Source organism: Marmota monax, unplaced genomic scaffold, assembly GCF_021218885.2.
Source record: "Marmota monax isolate L192 unplaced genomic scaffold, Marmota_monax_Labrador192_F-V1.1 WCK01_AAM20220418_F8-fsc00006, whole genome shotgun sequence".
Lineage (NCBI taxonomy): Eukaryota > Metazoa > Chordata > Mammalia > Rodentia > Sciuridae > Marmota > Marmota monax.
This window is the reverse complement of record NW_026693712.1, coordinates 20,192,059-20,215,733: the sequence shown is the minus strand read 5'-3', so window position 1 is coordinate 20,215,733 and position 23,675 is coordinate 20,192,059. Positions and strand designations below refer to the sequence as shown.

Sequence of the window (23,675 nt, the reverse complement as noted above, 5' to 3'; positions counted from 1 at the left end):
TGAAATTACTTAATCCAGGAGAGGCCCTGGCCTGAAACCCTTGTTTTAAGTTATATTTGCTGATTTGCTACTCACCTCCAATTCCACCAAATCCTTTCACAAATTGGGATCCTTCTTGTGACTTATCTGTGACAATTTCCAATGTAGCTCCAAATTTTTTATAGTTGTTAGCAAACCATTCCAAAAGGGGCATGCTCTCAATCAGCTCATGTTCCTGCCCCGTCTATAGATGCGACCATGAGAAACAAAAACATTATACACAATGAAGTTCATCTTAACCCTCTCAATCCCTCTTTCCACCACTCTAATTCTCCTACTCATTATGCATATGTATAAAATGTGTGTAAAATAAAGTGAATTCTGGTTTCTGGTAACAGAACTGAAATAGCAGAGAAATTCTGATTACTTTATACTTTAATACTTCTCAGGCTCTACCCTTTAATGAAACATTAACAAATTCTTCAACTTATGATTCCTACTGTTGATTCCAGAAGTCATGCTGTTGCTCACTCATTCACACCCCAGAAGAAGCATGCCACAAATGCTTTTGGGAGCAGCTTCATAAAGGCCCAAGTCCTCCAACTCATAGAATTTTAAACTGGTATACATTTACATCAAATGCAGAGAAGCCACTGCAGTGGAAGAACTGATAAAAGCAAAGAAAGCAGTATAGGTTCACAGATAGCAGAAACTATTCAAATTATTTCAAGGATAACAACAATGTTTTCCTGACTGCTTAATTACTTAAAAAGATCTGCAGTAACCATTCCTAGGCCCCCTTCCTTGGAATCAGATCAGTGCATGGCAAATAGAAGCTGACCCCTTCCTGCTGACTCCCTAACTAGTATGAGGTTTGGTCTCCCAAGGCTGAGAGTCTGTGCTTCCTTGCGTTTACCACCAAAGAAAATAATCACATACCTCTTTGTCTGTGAAATGAGATTTATCCTTTTCTTGTTCTGGAGTTAAATAGAGAATTTTCTCCTCTGTAGTTTAAAATGAAACAACAACAACAACAAAAAGAACTTGTTAATCTGGCTCTCATGTATTAATAGGTATGAGCCCTGTGACATTAGATGAGAAAACGTCTCCTGGACTCATTGTATTAACCTCCTTTCCTACAGAGTTTAGCATGCACTCAGCATCTACCAGGTACACTACTTCTACCATAAAGACATATCAAACAACCAAAAGAGAGTGGTACATACAACTGCCTTCTGGTTGCTTCTGAAATCAGCCACATGTCCCCAAATGCCCACCCCAGATTTCCAGCATACACAAGAAAGTAACAAATAAGAATCTTATTTTCTAGTTTTCTTACCTTCTGTGCCTTGGCAATGAAGAACATATCTCATTATATCCAGATTTTCATAGACTATTAGAATCTCTACAGCGCCCATTTCCAAAGCCTTTAATGTATCTTCAACACCAAAGCAGTACTTGCCTGTGTCCTGACTAATTTCATCAAAGTATCGTCCTGTGGATTAGAGACAAGACAATAAAACATACAGTTGGCTGACTATCCACAAATTCAATGAACTTCAGATCAAAAATATTCAGGAAAAAAGTTACATTTGCTTATGTGTATTATGTACTTAGGTCTATGATGGATGCATCTGTACTGAACACATACACCTTTTCTTGACATTGTTCCTTAAACAATATATAGCATAACAATTATTTACATAGTATTTATGTTGTAGTGGTTATTATACATAATAATCTAGAGATAATTTAAAGTATACAGGAGGATGTGTGTAGATTATATGCAAATACTAAACCACATTTTATATAAAGGACTTGTATATTCAAGAAGATTCAAGATTGTGAATCTTCTGCAGATACTCAGGGATGATTATATATTACATTTTCTCTTGTAGCTACAAACACTTATTAGACCTAACTAAGGAAGATTAAAAATGATTCCATGAAGGCAGAAAATTTTATGAAAATGGTAAATCTTCTATATTTTCAGTGCCTTTTCATACATACAGTTATGTACGTACCTACATTTACACACAAATATAATGAGCAAAATAGTTGCATTTCATTGATACCTATTAATTTCTTCTCTTGAATGAATTTCACGTTGGAGAGGACTTCAGTAGATAACTCAATAGCTTGGTTGAATCCATTTTCACCACCATAGGATATATCAACTAATTTTAAAACTTTTGATTGCAACCTCTGATACAATTAAAAACAAAAACAAAAACATTAGCACTTCAAAATACCCAGAGGTGTTCAACCTCTCAGCCACATTCCTAGCCCTTTTTATTTTGAGACAGGTCTTGCAAAACTGCTTAGGGCCTTGCTAAGTTTCTGAAACTGGCTTTGAACTTCCTATCCTCCTGCCTCAGTCTCCTCACAGGCATGTACCACTGTGCCTTGCTAGCTCTTTCACTTAAATAAAAAAAAAAAAAAAAAAAGGAAGAAAAATTTTTAAGTTGCAAGCAACACTGAGCCTCAGCCCCACCCCCAGCTCTCACTTCTGAACCCCTATCACAAACCAAAAGATCCTCTGAATTTAAATGCTTTGATCCTTTTTTGGGGGTACCAGGCATTGAATCCAGGGCACTCAAACACTGGGCCATATCCACCCCCCCCCTCTTTTTGTATTTTATTTAGAGACAGGGTCTTGCTGAGTTGCCCAGGGCTTTACTAAGTTATTGAGGCTGGCTTTGAACTCAAGATCCTCTTGCCTCAGCCTCTGGAGCTGCTAGGACCTGGCAATGCTTTGGTCTTAAAATTCTGCCTGTCATACAGCTGAATTTCACTACTTGATTTAATTGCAGTTATAACTCAGGAAAAAAAAAAAAAGAGCTGCTAGTTTCTCTGAAATCAAACCATTTTAAAGCTAATTATGGCAACCTGCCTAAAAATGATTTCAACAGAGAAAGTATCCAGAAAAGAATGAGGCATTTTAAACTAAATGCCTATAAACCTGTTACTGTTTAATTCAGAGCTAAGTTTTTTCTTTTTCTTTCCTTTGCAGTGCTACAAGATTGAACCTAGGGCCTCATGCATGCTAGGCAAGCACTCTACCACTGAGCTATACCTCTAGCTCTCATAGCAAGGTTTTTTAAAGTCAGGGAAATATTTATGTAAATTCAAAAAGATATGCATGTCCCAGGGTAAATACAGAGGACTTACCTATTCCCACTTAGAGACTTACATAAAAATTGATCCATCTATTTCTCACTTACCTGATCAAACATATCAGATTGACTTAGTTCAGTTTTAAAGTCAGCTGATCCAGCTAAAACGAGACCAGCCACATTCACTTTGTCCCCAGAAATAAACAGCTGCACAGCAGTCTCTGCTACTTTCCGAACATAGTTATGTCGTTTTTCCATTCTTAAACGGGCAAAACGCAAGGCTGACTGACCTCCTCTACCTATGACACAAAAGGGTGATTATTGAGAAGTTATCCAAACACAAAAAGTGAAAGTAAAAGAGAAAAACAACAACAAGAAAAAAATCTATCCGAGAAATGAACAGAGAAATATAAATGTCCCCATTCCCTTAACCACATGTTTAGCAGAATAAAATGCTCCTTGTTTTCAGAAACTGACTTTCTTGCTAGACACAAAGTTAAAGGGCTCATGCATTACCATGTTTCTTTGGGAGATCCACAGTGAATTTGTGCAGGACTTCTCTTGTGTTTCCTTGGAGTGTGCCAAAAAGTGCACCACTGCCATCTATTACAATGAAGCCAAATTTGCTGTCATCTGAAAGTAGTGCTGTAAGAGCCTGAAAAATAAACGTAAGTATCACATAATAAACTCTATAGCTTTGCTAAGGTCAATACAAAACCTAGGAGGACACATGAGCCCTTTTACCCAACTCGGTATCGTATAAATACTGTGGTAAAACCATTTTATGGAATAATTTGTAGACTTCAGCTATAAACATGTAACTTATGTAAAATGGTGGTTGCCAGGGACTGCAGAGAAGAGGGGAATAGGGAGTCATTTCTTGTTTATTGTTTATAGAGTTTTATATGATGAAAAGGACTTTGGAGATGGATGGTAGTAATGGTTGAATAACATGAACGCATTTAATACCACTGGACTGTACACTTAAAATAGTTATGATAAATTTTATTCAATTTTTAAATTATTTTGGGTTACCAGGGATTGAACCCAGGAGCACTTGGCTACATCCCAACCAATATATTTTGTATTTTATTTTGAGACAGGGTCTCTCTGAGTTGCTTAGAACCTCACTTTTGCTGAGGCTGACTTTGGACTCATGATCATCCTGTCTCAAGTCTCTAGAGCCACTGGGATTAGAGGCGTGTGGCACTGTGCCTGGCATAATAATTTTTTATGTACTTTGCCACTCCCCCACACACACATAAAAAGGAAAGGCGAGGTTGCACATGCCTGTAAATCCCAGGAGCTTGGGAGGCTGAGGTGCTATAAACCCAGTGGGACCCTGCATCTAAATAAAATATAAAAAAGGGCTGGGGATGTGGCTCCAGGGTTAAGCATCCCTGTTCAATACGCAGTACCAATAAAACAAACAAAAACAACAATTAAAAAAAAAAAAAAGAGAGAGAGAGAGAGAAAAGAAAACAACAACAAAAATCCATCCAAAATCCAAACTCAAGGGTTATAACTTCAACTTCTTCCTATTCCTTAATTTCATTTAGATAGTTTGTGGAACATTAACATTCAAATCTACCTTCCAAAAGTTGGACTTAAGCAGAGTTCTTGATCTATTGTAACAAATAAGATGATACTGTACCATCAACTCCAAAGCAGAAGTACATAAGCACAAAACTCAAACTATCTTTAAAAATATCTTCTAGTTTTGAAATGTTTAATTCCTGTGGTCTTGGGCAACATTAATATTATCTGGAAACAATTTCAAAATAGTTTCAAGGCTAACAATTCTGAATTTAATGCAGAAAACTTCTGGGTTAGTATTAAATGTCCTATTACTATTTCTCTGAAGAAAAAATGTTTATATAGTCCTAGAGCCCACATAAGATATGTTTGCATGGTGAATTCCTTACCCCACCCCCAAGCACTGGAGACTGAGCCCAAGGGTGTTGTACCAATGAGCTACATCCCAGTCCTTTTTATTTTTATTTTTTTAAATTGTTAAAGGTAGGCCTTGAATTTGTAATCCTCTTGCCTCAGCCTCCAGAGTAGCCAGGAATACAGCAGCGTGCCACTGTACCTGGTCTTCACAATGGATTTTTGAAAACTACAGGCTTGGTAATCACTAATTGCCAGATAGCAATCTACTTAGAAATAAAGAATTATTATCCATTCCATTTTAACTAAGGAAAAAAACAGTTCCTTCAAAGGAATGTCTGGGAAGCAAATTAACCAACTAAGAATCTATTTTCAACCACACCATGCTTAATAATTAGCATTAAGACATGAATACTGCACGCTAAAAACAGGCTAGGGTTTTATCTTAGTGGTAGAGAGCATGTACAGCATGCACAATGTCCTGGGTTCAACCCCCAATACCCCCAAACAAAAATAGCCTTGTATTATCATAATCATGTCTGTTAGCTTAATTAAGGTTTTCAACGAATCTGCTAAGAAAGATTTTATTATTATTATTATTATTTTTTCCAGTACTGGAGGAATTGAACTCAAGAGCTTTCTGCATGCTAATTACTTTTTATAAGAATGTATAATTACCTTATTAAACTGGACACAAATTGCAACATCAACATACCTCAATCATTTCTAGTTATTGATATCATATCAGTTATAGCCAAAATATGAAAAGCCAGTAAGATTAAACAGTATCTTAAGAGAAACTGAGATTTAAAAAAATTAATTAGGAGGCAGACAACATAAGTAGCATATACTATTTAAATCAATAAAAATCTGCTTTCATCAACCCAGATACAGGTAAAAGTGACAGAGTGGCTAAGAATCTCTTCAACAAAGCCTCTTCCAGAAGGAGACTGTGGTATCTAAGAAAAAAAAAAGTCTGGATCATCTATGCACTCAAACAAGATTCAACTGGAACCGGACTTCCTGTCAAGTTAGCAAAAATCATCTATTGTAAACAGTGTCGACAAATGTCAGTTCTAATTCCACCGTAGAGATTTTCCCCTAGGTCAATGAAAGGAAAGAGAATAAACTGGGAGCCAGCTGTGAATTCCTGATTGTTTTACTGTTGACTGATTTAGGTCACTCTAATGAGGTTTCCTTTCCACCATTAAAGTTCATCTTATGGCAGCTGTCACTCCAAAGTTTCATGGGGAAATGTAAAGGAAAAAACAAACAACAAGAAAAAAATACAAATACAACCATAAAAACTTCCATTATTAAAAAAATTATAACTCGCCAGCTGAAAATTGAGCATATAGAGAACATAGGCAAGTTATCACTGTAAATAGGAGGAGAGAAAGATTAACCAGCCAATTATTTCTTTATCTCTAATTAGTTCTCTAGGTTAGCACATTCTTTGAACATGAAGAATGACTAGTGTCATAATAAATGTGAGTTATTTTATTTTTTAAAAATAGCCAGCTGTGTAAAATGTACCATTATTTCCCATCATGGTTTGGAAAACCGTAACAACTTCTCAAAAAAAGGTTTGATACAGTTACTATATGACCTAGCAGTTCCATTCTTAGATATAGAATGAAATAAAATGAGAACATGGTCACACAAAAACCAGTACATGAATGGTCATAGTAACATTACTTATAAAAGGCAAACAGTGGAAACAACCCAAGTGTTCAAACTCTTACCTCTGTGTGGAATTTGTTGTCACACAAATACAATGACGTATTAATTGGTTTGAAAGGTTCAAAATCAATGTTGACTTTCTTTTCCTTTCCTTCTTCTGTTACAATTGTTCCACAGTAAACAACCAGACCATTTGGAGGTACTGCAAATAACAAACAATTTCTCTACTTTAAATGTTCCCAGTCAAAAATTTAAATAAAGCAGAAATATCCTTAAATCTCTCAGAACTCTCTCCTAAATTTAAAAATTCTCCTGAGGTATTTCAGTAGAATTTATTCCTTCAAGTAAAGTTAACTTTCTATAAATAAAAAAGTTAAACAGCAATGCTATGGAGACATTGATGATGGCTGGCTGCAGGAAAACTTAGTGAATAAATCACCATGTCAGAATCCGAGTGGAAGATGCAACCAAGATAAAGCAGAGAACAAAATGATCCAGTTCCAGATTACCTTTGTTATAAAGTTTGAGTCTTTGTTGTACAGATGTAATGGCTCCCAGGACTGAAAGGCGGTTTACTCGTGACTTAATGTTAGATGCAGTTCCAAACTCATCTGCTAACATTTTTGCCACTCGTGAAATCTGGTCTTTGGGAGGAATGATCAATGATATCATGCTGGTGCCATTGCTGTGAAAGAAAGAATAACTCATTAGAGGTTCAAAGACCACTAAAGCAGAATTTACACAAGTTAGGGTGAGCTGCCCTTAAGTAATTATAGAAATGTTATTCTCAATGTGACAAGGACTATACTAGTAATATACTGGCTCACACTGAAAGTGTTTAATTATTTGAATGAATACTGAGTAAGATTAGCCATGTGAGGAAGGCACTTGAAGGGGATGCTTGCCAAACAAGTTATTTCCCCGAAGATGAAGAAAGAAGCTGTAAGTAGGCCTTTGCATGGCAGAGACTTAGAATCTGGGGCTTTTCAGTGGGAGACACTATGCCAGGACAGTACAATAAGTCTTTCCAAAGTCTAGACAAAATTCCACTTATTATCCTCTAAATTCCAAGCTTGCCTTGAACATTTTTAAACAATAACTTAGCACCCTAAGTGCTTTGATGACAGCACTAGAATTTACACTATCCAAATTATGAGACCAAAAGAAAGAAAGTAAAAAGACAAAACTATGAAATGGGAGAAAATATTTGCAAACCATTGAACCCAGAGCCTTGTGCATGTGAGGAAAGCACTCTACCATCTGAGCTATATCCCCAGCCCTGAGGCATTACTCTTAACAGTAAAAAAGTAGAAACCCACAAATCTGAAGAATGAATGGATAAACAAAATGTGGTATAAAAATACAATGGATTATAGTGGCAAAGCGCTTGCCTAGCACCACATAAAAAATTAATAAAATAAAGGCATTCTGTTCATCTACAACTACAAAAAATAAAAATAAAAAATTACAATGGATTATTATTCAGCAGCAAAAAACCCCCCAATGATTTTATTTACATTATAATAAGTAAAACCAGTCACAAAAGATCACATATTGTACAGTTCTATTTAAATACGTAATGTCCAGAATAGGCAATCTAGATACAGAAAGTAGATTAGTGGTTGCCAGGGGATGGGGAGAGGAAGGAACAGGGTGTGATTATTAAAGGATATGTGTATGTGGTTTATTTCCAGGTTGATGGAAATATTTTAAAATTAATGGTGATGGTTGCATAACTCTGAAAGATTAGTGTACTGAGAATTTTAAAGGGGATAAGTTTTATGGCATGTAAATTAAATCTTAATAAAATTACCATTAAAGAATATATATATGGGGGATGGGTTGGTGGCTCAGTGGTAGAGTGCTTGCCTACCATGTGTGAGGCACTGGGTTCCATTCTCAGCACTGCATAAAAATAAATAAAATAAAGGCCCATTGACAACTAAAGAGTATTTAAAGGCTGGGGATGTGGCTCAGTGGTGGTGTGCTTGCCTAGCACATGCAAGGCCCTGGGTTCGATCCTCAGTACCACATAAAAATAAGTAAACAAAATAAAAGTATTGTGTCCAACTAAAAACAAAACAAAAAAACTATGGGAAAGACAACAGTACATAAGACATTGCTCTCTTTTTTAATATTTATTTTTTAGTTATGGGTGGACACAATGTCTTTATTTTATATTTATGTGGTGCTGAGGATTGAACCCAGTGCCTCACGCATGCTAGGCGAGCACTCTCTTGAGTCACAATCCCAGCCCCTCAAAGTGTTTTCCTGAGAAATGTGCTCATTAAATTACCAATGCTGTATATAAAGAAAACTATATTACATTGAAAATTAATTCCCAAAGCTGCCCTGACCAGGAAAAGAGGCTAGCTTTATTTATCACAATAGCTATTAGTATAAACTGAGAGGATTTACACTTTCAAGGAATCAAGTCTGATCTGATATGAACCAAAGCATGTTAAAAAATGTGACAATATGGGCTGGGGTTGTGTTGTGGCTCAGTGGTAGAGCAGCCCTCAGGGCCTAGCTTGTGTGAGGCCCTGGGTTCGTCCTCAGCACCACATAAAAATAAATAAATAAAACAAAGGTATTGTGTCCAACTACAACTAAAAATATAAATATTTTAAAAAATTGTGACGTCATTTTACAAACTGTGATACTTCAGTGTGAGTCTGTAAGAAAGTTACTTTTTTTTTTTAAAAGAGAGAGTGAGAGAGGGAGACAGAGAATTTTTTTTAAATATTTATTTTTTAGTTATCGGCGGACACAACATCTTTGTTTGTATGTGGTGCTGAGGATCGAACCCGGGCCGCACGCATGCCAGGCGAGCGCGCTACCTCTTGAGCCACATCCCCAGCCCCAGAAAGTTACTTCTTGAGATCCTTATAGATCAGGTCCTTAAAGACTATAGCGAGTTTCATACTTATATAATTATTAGTGTCATGGGGGAATTGGTGGGGTCAAATCAAGACACATTAAATTGGGAAGACTGCCAGAATGTTTAAGCTTTATCACTAATTACTGAGCTTGTGTATTTTCACAGTAGCCCAATATGCCAGTCTTGAAAGGTCCTGGGTTCGATCCTCAGCACCACATAAAAATAAACAAGGGTGCTGTGTCCCAAACTACAACTAAAAAATAAATATTAAAATAAAAAAATAAAAATAATAATAAATAAAAAGAGAAGAGGGACTGTGAGGGGGTAAGGGGAATAAAAACAAAAAGCAAACATTTCTCCTTTTTTTTTTTGTTACTGGGGATTGAACCTAGAGGCACTCAACCACATTCCTTGAGCTGCACCCCTCCATCCCTTTTGAGACAGGGTCTCATTGAGTTACTTAGGGCATAGTTAAATTACTGAGGCTGATTTGAATTTACAACCATCAACCTCAGCCTTCCAAACTGCTGGGATCATGGGTGTGCACCACCACACCTGGCTCTCCTTTTTTAAACAGTTCTGTGGAATGAACCCAGGTACTCTACCACTGAGTTACATCTCCAGCTCTTTATTGTTTAGGGTCTTGCTAAATTGCCCAGGCTGACCTTGAATTTGTGATTCTCCTGCCTTGGCCTCTGAAGCAGCCATGCCATGGCAGGCTCCCTTATTTAACTTTATTACTGCAGCTGGGCACAGTGGCTACACCTGTAATCCCAGCAATTTGGGAGGCTGAGGCAGAAGGATTGCAAGTTCAAGGTCACACTCAGCAAAAGAAAGGTGCTAAGCAACTCAGTAAGACCCCATGTCTAAATAAATACAAAATAGGGCTAGGGATGTGGCTCAGTGGTCCAGTGCCCCCGAGTTCCATCCCAAATTACCCTCCTTCCCTCAAAAGGGATTGCATTTCCAGAAGACCTTGCCCAGGATGTTTTTTTCCTAGCAGTAAATTCTACAAGTCCTCTAGACAGAGTTTTATTTACAAGCAGGCAATTTGCTTATCAAATCCTTTTCACTATCAAAAATGGTTACTTCCAGATTGTGAGTTCAAGCAACATCTCCAAAACCAGCAGTGTTTGCTTAAAACCAAGAAGGCTTGTTTATAATAAACTTTATGAAAAAATTCCCAATAATCTACGAATTGGATAAAAGCCAATAAATGTGGAGAGTATGGTGTGTACTTTGCTGCCACCCCTTGGATATGGGAGCAAGTATTCCAGCCAAACCAGGGAATCAAGGAAATTTATGATAAACAGCTTCAGCTCTCATCACACTTGGTATATGCTTCTAAAACCAAATTGCCAAAAATACCTTTCTGTAGTTTTATGTAAACTCTGTAGACTAAGGAGTAGAAAAGGAATTTTCTGAGGCTGGAAATATTGAATAAGCAAATTTAACCTAAAAAAATGATTCAGAGACAGGCACAATGGTGCATTCCTGTAATCCCAGTGGTTTGGGGAGATCTCGAGTTCAAAGCCAGCCTCAGCAAAATCAAGGTGCTAAGCAATGAAGTGAGACACTGTTTCTAAATAAAATACAAAATAGGGCTGGGGATGTGACTCAGTGGTTGAGTGCCCCTGAGTTCAATCTATGGTACTGAAAACAAAAACAAACAAACAAAAAAATGGTCTGGGGACCACGACATCACTGGGTAGGGTGATGTAATCCCAGTGACTTGGGAGGCTGAGGCAGGAGGATCAAGTTTAAAGCCAGCCTCAGAAACTGAGAGAGGCCCTATCTCAAAATAATAAAAAGGGATGTAGTTCAGTGCTAAAGCACCCCTGGTTCAATTCCCAGTACCAAAAAAGTCTGGTTTGGGAGCTGGAGGAGTAAGTAGCCCAGTGGCAGAGTGTATGCTTGGCATGGGGTGAAGCTTAGGTTCAATCCCCAACACCTAAACAACAGCAACGACAACCAAACCAGTCTAGACTGCAAGTGCCACGTATTTTCTATGTCAACTTATACACACAAGAACATGAAAAGATACAAGATGGCAAAATGAAGAAGACAAAAAAAGTTTTAATACCAGCTTTACTGGCTTGTGATTGTTTTCTGATAAAAGATTCTAAAGGGGGTATACATTACCACCCTAGGGGCTCTTGGAAACTGTAGGGACCAAGGGAATTCTTTCTTAAGGGCTCAGTTTTTTTTTTTAAAGCGAACATTCTCTGATTTACAAAATAGTTTCCTAGGAGATGGAACTGGCAAAGAGGCAATCAATAAGGAATGGAATGAGAAGGGGCTCTAAGAATGGCAGGGGTGAAGGCTAAGAGTTGAGGTGAGAACAGGCACCAAACCGCAAAGGATTGGAAACTTTCAGGCTAAAGAGAAGGTTGGGACAAATTAATTGAGTGAACCCAAAAATGCCTAAAGGCAATCCTTAAAGCAAGATAATGATATGGAGTGCACAGCAAAGATCTTAGATAATAAGCAGCTATTAGGGCTGGGACTCAGTGGTAGTGCACTTGCCTGGCTAGTGTGAGGCACCGGGTTCTATCAACTTAAAAAAAAAAAAAAAAGATAAGCAGCTATTTACTTCCTACTGCAGATAGGTTAAGAAGATAAACATCCATTAAGCAACTTTACTATATAATACAGTTGGGAGGCCATATACTCACATCCAATTAACACTTCAGAGAGGACAAAGTAGTGAATACACCTAAGGACATGATCTTGTTATAGATTCCATTTTTAAAATGGATTCAGAAATGTAACTAATAAGAACTTTTTTGTTTGGTAGGTTTCTACCAAGTTGCTAAAGTCTTGGACTCTCAGAATTTTGAATTTTAGGCACAAAACTACCTTTCATTACTTTCTCTGCATGCCTCTCCCTACTCTGTGTTGAAAACCTTAAAGTTTCTGAATTCACCTTTATTATAAGACATTGACTGGGAGAAATGCAGATTATTAAATATATGGTTTCTTTTAAAATTTAAAGGCTATTTTAATAACATCTACTGTTTATGTTTTTGTTTTAATACAAGAAGATCAGAAATTTTAGGAAAATTTTCAAACAAGATAAACATGCTTTTATCCCCCAGGCAAACCAATCAAAGTTGTTAGACCAGTTTGTGTAAACACAAAAATAAAGTCAAGGAAGCTCAATATTTCGAGTAGAGCCAATACCTCTCAGAGGAGAAATATATAAAGCTCTACAGAGCTGCTTGCTACAAAGGCAAACTGCAACCTTAAATTTTCCTCCATTTTCTGCTGTCATTATTTTTCTTTTCCAAAATCCAAAGACTCTCACCAAGAAGTCAGTGAATCATGGGGTACAGCAATGACTCATATGCAGGAACATTTCAGACTCCTTACCCAAATCCCAAATTAAAAATTAGAGTAGAGGCACCTTAAGAAGCTTTCATTCCAATGTTCAATAATTTGGTTGTGCCTAGGATATGGATGAACAAGGTTTTCACCATTCCCTCTTCCAAACTCACATTTACTCCTGTCCCACAAAGTTCAACTCAAAACAAAAATCAAATCAATCCCCCTCCAACTTCTACTCCATTTTCAAGTCGTCCTTATTTGATTCACTGTAGGTTTTCTATCTTTTTACCTCTTCTCCTAATTGTGCAAAACTAAGTTTAAACTTTTAAACCAAGACAATCAAGATATAGGTTAAATATGGGAACAGACTAGGAGGAATACAGGTTTTAGAATCATGAACATTCAGGCTCACGTCCTATTGTTATTTTTAGTTGTAGATGACACAATATATTTATTTATTTTTATGTGGTGCTGAGGACCAAACCCAGTGCCTCACATGTGTGCGAAGGAGGTGCTCCACCACTACAGCACCAGAACTCCTATTGTTATTCTGTGACCTAAAGCAAATTATATAAATCTCTGTGGGTCTCTGTATCTACTTATTTCACAAGGTCATGAAGGTCAGGCATGGTTGTGCATACCTGCAATCCCAGCTTTGAAGGCAACCTCTAGATAACTTAGCAAGACCCTGTCTCAAAACAAAAAAATAAAAAAAAAAAAAAGGCAGGGTGGAGCTTAGTAGCAGAGTGCTTGCCTGGAATGTATGAGGTCTTGAATTTAATCATCAATAATGCAAAAAAGAAAAACAAGGTTTGGTGCAGTGGTGCATGCATACCTGAAACCCTAACAACCTGGGAGGCTGAGGCAGGAGGATCACAAATTCAAGGCTAGCCTCAGCAACTTAGTGAGACCCTGTCTAAAAATAAAAAGGACTGGGTTATTGCTCAGTGGTAAAGTACCCATGGGTTAAATCCCCAATACCCCATTGGAGATACCAGAAGATCACTAAATGACAATGATGAAGCTCTAACTCTTTACCTCCCTCACCCAGCTTGGTAACAGTAAAAGTAAAAAAAGAAATATTACTGCACAACTAGAAATGGGAGGCGGAGGAGAGTAATGTCAGGTGGTGCTGAAGTCTTATCTGAATTTGGGTAAGCCCAAAGAAAGAGGTAAGAGTTGACTTTGTGGTAGATAGTAGCTACCTTTACGGGATGGGAGAACAAGAGATTCCTTTCCTTTAAAATAGCTATAAAATCTTCAGTGTCCTTATTCTACATTTATGGCTTGAGCTCAGTATTTTGATATAACCAAGGTCCTGTTAATTTCTATTTGTGCATCAGTCACTTCAAAGAAGCCTCATATTTGTTTTCTTTTCCATCAAGTATCAAAGAATGAAAAAATACATTGCATCAGGCACAGCAATCCATGCCTGTAATCCCAGCAAAATGGGAGGCTGAGGCAGGCCAGCTTCTGCAATTTAATGAGGTCCTAAGCAACCTAGTGAGACCCTGTCTCAAAAAAAAAAAAAAATAAATAAAAATAAATAAATAAAAAAAATCAAATACTGGGGATATGGCTCAGAGGTTGAGAGCCTTTGGGTTCAACTCCCTGTATAAACAACAAAAACAAAACAAAACAAAACAAAAAAAAAAAAACAGAAGAAACACTGATCATACTGCATCTACATAAGCTTCTTGACAGCAGAAATTTTAGGACATAATGGTGCTTAAACATTTGAGGAATAAAAAATTCCTAACAAAACTAGGGTCTTCTTTTTCCTTTTTAGGTATTTTTATTTGTAGATGAACACAATACCTTTATTTTATTTATTTTTATGTGGTGCTGAGGATCAAACCCCAGTGCCTTACACGTGGCTAGGCAAGCACGCTACCATTAAGCTACATCCCTAGCTCTCTATATACTGTTTTATAAAGCAGACCCCAGAAATTTAGTCTAAACTACCAAATAAAACATCAATTAAAAGTCTGCCACTCCATGCTGGTGCATTCCTATTATCCCAGCTCTTCCAGAAGCTGAGATAGGAGGACTGCAAGTTCAAGGCAAACTCAAGCAACATAGTGATAACGGGTCATAAAAAACAACCCCTGCCTCTATTCCTTGCAAAGGAACACACACGTGCCTTAAAAATAACTCACTGTCCCCAGATTCGCTTCATTAAAAAGCTCAAACCATCACTTCTAACAGTGTTTTTTATTTTGCGAATTCTCACTATAATGTCACCCCACCCCTATTCTGCAATTATCAATGAGGAAGGTCAGGAGGTAGATGGGGCTGCCTTTTATAAAAACAACTTGGTTAAAATAGCATGTAGAAGGGAGTATTCTGTTCCCGTTCCAGTTATCTGAAATTGGTTTGTCAATTGACCAGATACTACCGCCAGATGGGAGAAATATCAAGATTTGAACTTACTGAAACATTAAAGCAGCCTTCTGTCTCAGGTACAGAATAGCTCAAATTTCCCAGTATTTCAGCAGAAAGTTTGCAAATACCATTTTAGTGTTCTACCCTCAAAAGCACAAAAATTACTCAGTCATCTAAAATAAAAATGTAACATCTGGTAGAGTATTACTTTTTCTATAGTTATAGGCATTTACTAAAAGAACTTCATAAAAGTAAACTAGTGGAATATTCCACCAGGGAGCAGCAGAAGCTGAAAATTTCCTTTAGTTTTCTCACAACAGTGCAAAGCCAGGAAACAGCAATCACAAACAACATTAGGGACTTACTACCAGAGTTCTACATTGGACCCTGTGATAGAGTCATATATTTTTTTTAAACATTTTTTTTTAGTTGTAGATGGACACTATATCTTTGTTTTATTTATTTACGTGGTGCTGAGGATCAAACCCAGTGCCTCAGGCATGTAAGGCAAGTGCTTAACCACTGAGCCACGACCCTACCGAACTACTTTTCAAATAAACCCAAAGTCACAGCCTTCTCATTAATCACCTTTTTAATATACAAATGATGGGGCTGGGGATGTGGCTCAAGAGGTAGCATACTCTCCTGGCATGCGTGCGGCCCAGGTTCTATCCTCAGCACCACATACAAAACAAAGATGTTGTGTCCGCCGATAACTAAAAAATAAATATTAAAAGAAAAAAAAAATATATACAAATGAACATCCAGTGCAGCCACAAGTTATTTCCCTCATCACCAATGCTCATTAAGAGTAAACATGTTTGGTATTCAAGTTCTTTCTAAGGAAGATGTACAAATGGCATGCCTGTTTTCCTTTTATCTTGTTCCTGAATCTCAGCACACCTGCTCCCTCTAGAAAATTATAAATCTCCTTAGACAAAAGTCCTCCTTTCAAAAGAGAATGGGAGGATGTTTCCATTCAGCAAAAGAAATACCTGACAAAGAGCGATAGGGAGTAGAAGCACAGGCTTTGAAACTGGAAAAGCGGGAATAGAAGAATATGACACTGCCTCTCACTAGGCTGTGATACTAGGCAGCTACCTACTCTTTCTATACTTCATATTCTCCAACCATGAAACGGCAATATCTTCCCTCATACATCTGTTATAAGGAGTCAAAAATGTATGTTACTCATTTATTTATCCCTCCCCTACCCCTAGGGATTGAACCCAGGGGTGCTTAACCACTGAGCTACATCCCCAGGCCTTTTTAGATTTTGAAACAGTCTAAGTTGCTTAGGGCTTTGCTGTTGCAGATGCTAGCTTTGAATTTGCAATCCTCCTGCTTCAGCCTCCGTGCCACCGGGATTATAGGCATGTACACCACACCTGGCTCATTTACTTATCTTTGGAAAAGTAGTTTTATTACTTGATTAAAATAATCTCAGGGGGCTGGGGATGTGGCTCAAGAGGTAGCACGCTCGCCTGGCATGTGTGCGGCCCGGGTTCGATTCTCAGCACCACAAACAAAGATGTTGTGTCTGCGGAAAACTAAAAAAAATAAATAAATATTTTAAAAAATGTATCTCAGGGCTGTGGGTGTAGCTTAGTGGTACAATGTGCACTTGGCATGTGCAGAGTTCAATTCCCAGCACAAAAACACATCTCAAACTAAATCTCTAAATCTGCATCTTTCCTGAGTTAGACCCTAAAATACCACAAATATCAGAACATAGGTAAACCAAAGCTCTTCAGTAAAAATATCAGAAACATTAGTACCAGGCACAGTGGCACATGTCTGTAATCCAAGCTATTCAGAAGGCTGAGGCAGAAGGATCACAAATTCATGGCCAGCTTGGGCAACTTAGACCCTTTCTCAAAATGAAAAAGGGCTGGGGGTGTGCTCAATGGTAGAACATGTGCTTATTAGCAAGCAGCTCTGGGTACACCCCTAGGACCAAAAAAGAATGAATTACAATTTTAAAGTTGCAGATCAGGTATAGCTCTACTTTACTGCTGTATCAAAGACACTGTATCAGTCCAATAATACTAACATCTAAGTAACATTCTTTGACACTTGCCTTGCCTAGGAAATTGTTAAATTTTGCCCGAGTAGCTACACAGTCTCTTTTCCTTTTTTACAATGTCTAACACCTCATTCAAGATCCTAATCATCTGCTTATACTAAACCTCTTCAACATATACTGGCTATATCATTATTATAGGGATGTGTAGCTGACCATGTTCTCATTTTATTACACACTTCTTTCAAAATGTCTAGCCCAACTAAGAGCAGATGTTTGATGAATCCTGTTGGTTCACTGGTCAGTAGTAAGAATACATTTATAGTGCTGGGCTTGGTAGAGCATGCCTGTAATCCTAGGGACTCGGGAGGTCAAGGCAGGAGGATTCCAAGTTCAAAGCCAGCCTCAGCAACTTAGTGAGGCCCTGTGTCAAAATCCTGGGCTTGATCCCCAGCACTACAAAGTCAAACCTAGACATAGCAGGAAAGAGAACCTTTTGACTATGATAATTTTTTCTAAAGGAGAAATTAGAAGATCAAATGAAATATGAAATAAATATGGTTCTAGCATGCAAGTTATATGCATGGTAAGAATCAATTGCTGGGTACCTGAAAACGTCAAATCTTAAGTATGTCAAAGAGCATAAAATAAAGCTGTTTTCAGAGGCATTTTAATCATGCTGAGGACACAGCCCAAGTGAGAAACCTCACATTCATAATTTCTAACATGGTGAAAAATCTTAATCTCTTTTTACCCTAAGATAGTAGGCTGAAAAATGGAGAGACAGCTATAGAATGTATCCCAGGAGAAGGTTCTATTCTGAGATCCCTAGAGAATAGGCTGAACTCAGAAGAAACTTCTGTCCTTCCTATTCTTCAAATAGGATCTAAGACCATTTAGTCCTGCAAATCTCAAAATTTAAGTTTTTTTTCACAACCACACATCTTTCCAGGATAGGGGGTCTATGCTGAGCATAACTTCAATCCCAAATTTGGAGAAAAACAGCCTCCCCCCCCACCACCCGAAAAGGATCCAACTGGTGGAGGCAGGGGGCAGGACAAGCTTGTAACCTACAATGTACTCTGCTTTAAATGGTATTCTAATTAGTTATTCTTGCTTTACCTAGTGTGTGTTCAGAGAATGCCATCGTTCCCTGGAAGGATAAGTGTATCTGCTATTACAATGAGAAGTTTGTCAAGACTTGAAATTCAAAGAGTGATTGTTCCCTAAGTCCACAATGCACAGAACACCAAGCCAAAATACTACAGCTGTTACAACTAGTTCTAAGTTGAGACAGGAAGCCTATGACACTTGTGAAGACTGAGGAACACCAACACATCCCATTATATATACTCTGATCTCCCTCTTCCTTTTATCACCTCTTTTCTCATGGCTCAGATCTGCTGGTGGTATTTGTATCCTTACCCCTTAACAATTCTTTTATAATTTTTTTCTGGTTCTGGGAAATGAACCAAGGGGTGATCTACCACTCAGCCACATCCCTAGACCTTCTCCCCCCCCCCCCGCCCCGTATTAGGGGTTGAGTGCCCAGGGGCACTTAACCACTGAGTCTTACCCCCAAGACCTTTTGTGTATTTTATTTTAAGACAGGGTCTTATTGAGTTGCTTAGGGCCTAAGTTGCTAGGGCTGGCTTTGAACAGGCATGCCGCAGCACTTAACTCCAGTCCTTTTAAAGACAAGGTCTCACTAAGCAGCCAGAGCAGGCCTCAAATTTACAATCCTCAGTCCTTAGGCTCCTGAGTAGCTGGGATTACAGGCTTGTGCAACTGTACCTGGCTTCTATTTCTAAAGGCTCAGTATTTGTGTACACAAAGGAGAGAATTAACATTTGCAGAACACTCTATGGGATAAATGTAGTATTTGACTTTTAAACCCATATCACATTGACTGTTACCACCTAATCCAAGATATTGTTCATAGTTAAGCGTGAAAACCAAAGCTTTGAAAGAATAACTTGCTATAGGTCAAATAGGTAGTTGGGGCCACTAAGACCTCTGAAGTCTCATCTCTTTTGGAGAAACTTTTAAACATTCTAATTGTTGAGTTTTCTCTCAGTGGTCTTTTATCCCATCAGAGATGGGGGTGGAAGATGGAAGGAGCAAGAACCAAGGATAAAAAAGTCCTCTTGCTTGTAATCTCAGAGATTCTAGGATACAGAAGGAAGAGCTGAAGTCTTTGTTAAGCCAGGTGTGGTGGTGCATGCCTATAATCACAGCGACTCAAAGAGGCTGAGGTGGGAGGATTGATCCCCTGGGTGTATCAATCCCCACCACAAAACAACAAAAACTTCTTTAAAAACCTGATCCCAGCAGCTTGGGAGGCTGAGGCAGGAGTTTCACAATTTGAGACCAACCTCAGCAACTTAGTGAGGCCCTAAGGACTTACTAGACCCTGTCTCAAAAAATTAAAAGGGCTGGGAATGTGGGTCAGTTATTTAGCACCCCTGGGTTCAATCCCCAGCACAAACAAACAAACAATAAACAAACAAAAACCCAAACACTGAATAGTTCAATTATCTATATGAAAGATTACAAGGTATCCCTTAAAGGGTATTATAATTTTTGGCAGTGCTGGGGATTGTATCAAACCCAGGGCCTTATGCATGCTATGCATGTATTCTACTGCTAAACTAACGCCCAGCCCAGGGTATTACTTTAGTTAAAAATCAGCTCTCCAAGAATATTGAGGAATTAAAAAAACCAAATTATGCCTCAATAAGTTTATACTTGAAATATGCAAGATTTCTTCATGAAGATAAGTGAAAAATATTCTAAGATCTACAGACATAACCCAAACTAACACCATATTTTTCCTTGTCACATTCCTCATGACCATTGATTAGATGAGGCTTTGGTTATTTTATTACATAAACTATAAAGCTTCCAAACCATTTCTGGGGCTACCTCTTGCTTGCTTAGAAAACATCAGGGGAAACAAAAACAACCAGAAATCCGTACCTAACTTTCTTGTGACATGTTCACCTGCTTTAGTTCCTTATTTGAAACCAAGGACGGTTCAACTCACATGGCCCTATTCCCAGGCTATGTACACATTTGTCCTCATACGCCAACTGTGAAGAATATACCAGGAACAATCATAAGTAGGGAAAAACTACCATCAACTTTAAGTGAGGATTATGTTTAGCAAAAGAGCTGGCTGGTTATTTTACTTGTCAATATAGACTAACATTCAATCATACTTATATAAAACCAAAATAAAGTATGTTCCACCCAACTTAAAAAAATCGTATTAAGTATAATACTATGAGAATGTTAGCAAAGTTTCCCATTTCAGAAATGTCGCCTTTATAAATGTTCTTCCACAGGCATAACACAGTCTGTTATAGTTCAGATTATGTTGAATAAATCCAGACTTTCATATTTTGGAAAACATAAAATATATCCAGTAGAGCACACTGGTTCAAGTGCTGGACTATTATACATTATCACTCTATGACATTATGGACTGCAAGTTATCTAACTTCTCAGTCTGTTTCCTTGTCTATCAAATGGTGGCAGTATTTATTGTTGTGAATGATACAATGTATTTTTAAAAACAGTGTAATATACTAAGTGCTCAATAAATTATTTTATCTAGATACCTCATTCTGTTCTAATGTATCATCTTGCAGGTGGTTCTTTTTAAGCTACACTATGTTTGGGTCATATATCAAAAGATAATCATTTATTATCTAAATTTCAGAATAACACTCATATCTTAGAAATGTTAAAAATGAACTAATTCCTGATTCTCATGTTCAGAATTCTATACCGTTGGAGAAGTCATTTTTACATTCTGTTAACCCACCACTAAATTTCACCGTCTTGTGCTAATAAACATGCTTTAACACAACCCATTTTCTCCTGAAAGCTACACGGTAGCCCCGCAGACACCAGCACACATGGATTGACTCAGTTTGTCTTTATAGCTCATTACAATTACTCCTAAAATATTTAACTTTAGGTAAAGAAGAAAAACATTTCTCACTATACACTATGAAAAACTAGAGTTTGACTTTAACACAAAAAAGAATTGAAAATACAATATTTTTGTTTCCCATGAGAAAACGACATATACCAGGAACCTGGTGAGTCACAGAACAAACTTGACTCCCTAACCAACATGAGAAATGGCTAAGATTTTAAGTTTTCATGGAATCAAGATGCAACCAAAGCCTGACTAGAAGCAAACAGGACATGATCATTAACCACACTGTTTAGAGGAAGAGTCCCTACTATTTTAGACAGTTTAATCATGTCTAAAATGTTCAAACTACCACTTGGAAGAAGAGCTGTGCCTAATAGCTTCATTTTTTAGCATGCTTCAAACTTTACTAAACAAAGAGTTTAGTAAAGCCTTCAAACCTTTAAAAGGAGGTACTTATAACTTTCAAGTGGCTAGGTGACATGCTTAGGAACAAATTTAAGAATAAGCTTTCTTCATCAAAGAGTAGAAAGGAATATTGTTACTTATTAAGCAGCATTATCAATGTTACTTCACTCAGACAACAGGCCGATTAGTAATAAATTCATATTTTAGACTGCTTCAGAGAATATAATGTGAATCTTCCTCCAAACAAAAAGAACAAATACTTTAAACAACACTCTACAAAAATCAATATACAACTGAAGGCTTCAAGTAACATGACAGAAAATCCTAGTGACAAAAAAGTACTTGGCATCATAATGGCTCATGACCTACATTACTCTTTTACATTTTGGGAATTATTTTTTTTCTTCTATTGTAGTACAAATTCCCATAAAAATTAATAAGTAAATCTGATATTCATCCTATCACTGCAAATGCAATGCCAATGACAAGCATGAGCTGAAAACCAGAAACTCCAATTCTTGTGCTGAAATCAACTTTCCAAAGTCCTGGGACAAAACCACTATGCTAATCTAAGAATGCAGAGATTTAAGAATATGTAATGTTCCACTTTTGGGGGCCACTTCCGGTAAGTAAAAACTTTCTATGACTGGGAAAGCCAGGAAGTGAGGAAACAGGAATACTCTGGCACCTTCCTCAAATGAGCAATATTAAAAAAAAGAAAAAAAAAAAGGCTAATCTTAATCTAGTTTACTCTTCTCAGAATGGATACACCTAAAGTTTCTTACTAAAACTTAAAAACAGGAGACAAGAAGTTCACTTAATTCAGTTCTGAATTTCAACAAGCACCCTCTACAGTGATATCATAAGAAGTTCCACCGGAAGGTCAACAGGAACTCTATTATTATGGACCATATCAAATAGTCCCACTATCCGGAATTCTCCTGGATATACACATATAGGTTTGTCAACCAAAAGCAGCCCCCACTCCCCCATGCTGCACACGTTGGCATTTTCAGTTTATAGGCGGGTCCTGGAACAGCTAGAAACCAGGAAGCTCCAGGATAATTAGAGGACTTGAAGGAACTCATCCTGGGAGAGGTGGGAGACCCTCAGAAATCATAAGGAGCTAGAATGAGGATGTCCCTGTCCACCTCTCCTTCTCGCCCCATCCAAACTTCACCCGGGCCTTAAAGTCCAAGAGGGGGAGGCCATTTTAATAAGGCCTGGCTGAAGAACGTGAAGGGAGGAAACCAGGGAAGGACGTTCGGAAAGGAAAGCCAAGTACTTTTCCCCAAAAGCAGTCGAGTCTGGTGTCAGCACCTGGAGCCTGAAGAGTGAGGAGCAGGTCTTAAGGGCCTGAGAGGGGTACAAAAGTAGTAGTGGCTTATCACGAGGGGGGGTCGCATGGTCTGAGCCCAGGGAGCGCAGGCCCCTTACCCCCAAGGGGGGGAAAGACCCCTTCTCCGGCCAACAGCTCCGACCCTCGCCCCTGAGTCAGAGGCTACTACCCAGAAGTCCAGAAGGCGGGAGTTGGCTAGTGCCGGGTTCTCCTCATCCGGCCATGCGGCGCGGGGGCGGCCATCCTGAGGGGTCCGGGATCCAAGAGGGCACGGGGGGGCCGGACGCGGCGCTCACCCGCGGGCCGCCTCCAAGCTCTTAATGAGCTTCTTGATCTTCCAGATCTCCACGTTCCTGTCGGCAGCACTGGGGTCGTCCGCCATCTTCTCGCCTCCTCCTCCCTAGAGCGGCCCGGCGGGGCCCGGAGACACCAAGACCACAGAGTTAGCGCCGCCGCTGGGGCAGAGCGGCCCCCTTCCTTGCCACCCCCGAAAGGCCCTCCTCTCTCCGCCCCGCGCGGCCCGCCAGATAGGTCACTGGCCTTTCCCTTCCCTGTCTCACCTAAAGGCCCAGTCCTGGGCGGCAGCGGCTGCTCCTCCCCGGCGGCGGCTCCGCGGCGGCGGCGGCTCTGACGTAGGACACCGGCTCCCTCTCTCCAGGCAGCTGCATGTGTTGCAATCCGCTCACATGGGGCCTGTG

General features: G+C 38.6%; 1 protein-coding gene and 1 long non-coding RNA gene across 3 annotated transcripts in view; one reads left to right on the top strand and one right to left on the bottom strand.

The window, feature by feature from the left end:
• The window catches only part of LOC124103583 (uncharacterized), a 24,273-nt gene extending 18,141 nt beyond the window's left edge, over nt 1-6,132 (top strand). Inside the window, exon 7 of the long non-coding RNA XR_006855229.2 lies at nt 5,874-6,132. This is a non-coding gene — a long non-coding RNA (uncharacterized LOC124103583). The remainder of the gene's footprint in view (nt 1-5,873) is intronic.
• The window catches only part of Etf1 (eukaryotic translation termination factor 1), a 26,334-nt gene extending 2,659 nt beyond the window's left edge, over nt 1-23,675 (bottom strand). The window contains exons 1-10 of one of the 2 annotated variants that reach the window (XM_046460264.2): nt 23,538-23,675; nt 23,274-23,377; nt 7,178-7,353; nt 6,731-6,870; nt 3,612-3,750; nt 3,204-3,394; nt 2,055-2,184; nt 1,319-1,474; nt 919-983; nt 76-223 (exon numbers count right to left, since the gene is read on the bottom strand). In XM_046460264.2, coding sequence (XP_046316220.1) covers nt 76-223; nt 919-983; nt 1,319-1,474; nt 2,055-2,184; nt 3,204-3,394; nt 3,612-3,750; nt 6,731-6,870; nt 7,178-7,353; nt 23,274-23,359 — 1,231 coding nt within the window. In that variant the 5' untranslated portion in view covers nt 23,360-23,377; nt 23,538-23,675. Of the gene's footprint in view, nt 1-75; nt 224-918; nt 984-1,318; nt 1,475-2,054; nt 2,185-3,203; nt 3,395-3,611; nt 3,751-6,730; nt 6,871-7,177; nt 7,354-23,075; nt 23,101-23,273; nt 23,378-23,537 lie in introns of those variants that run through there. The other variant, XM_046460265.2, reaches the window with a different exon arrangement.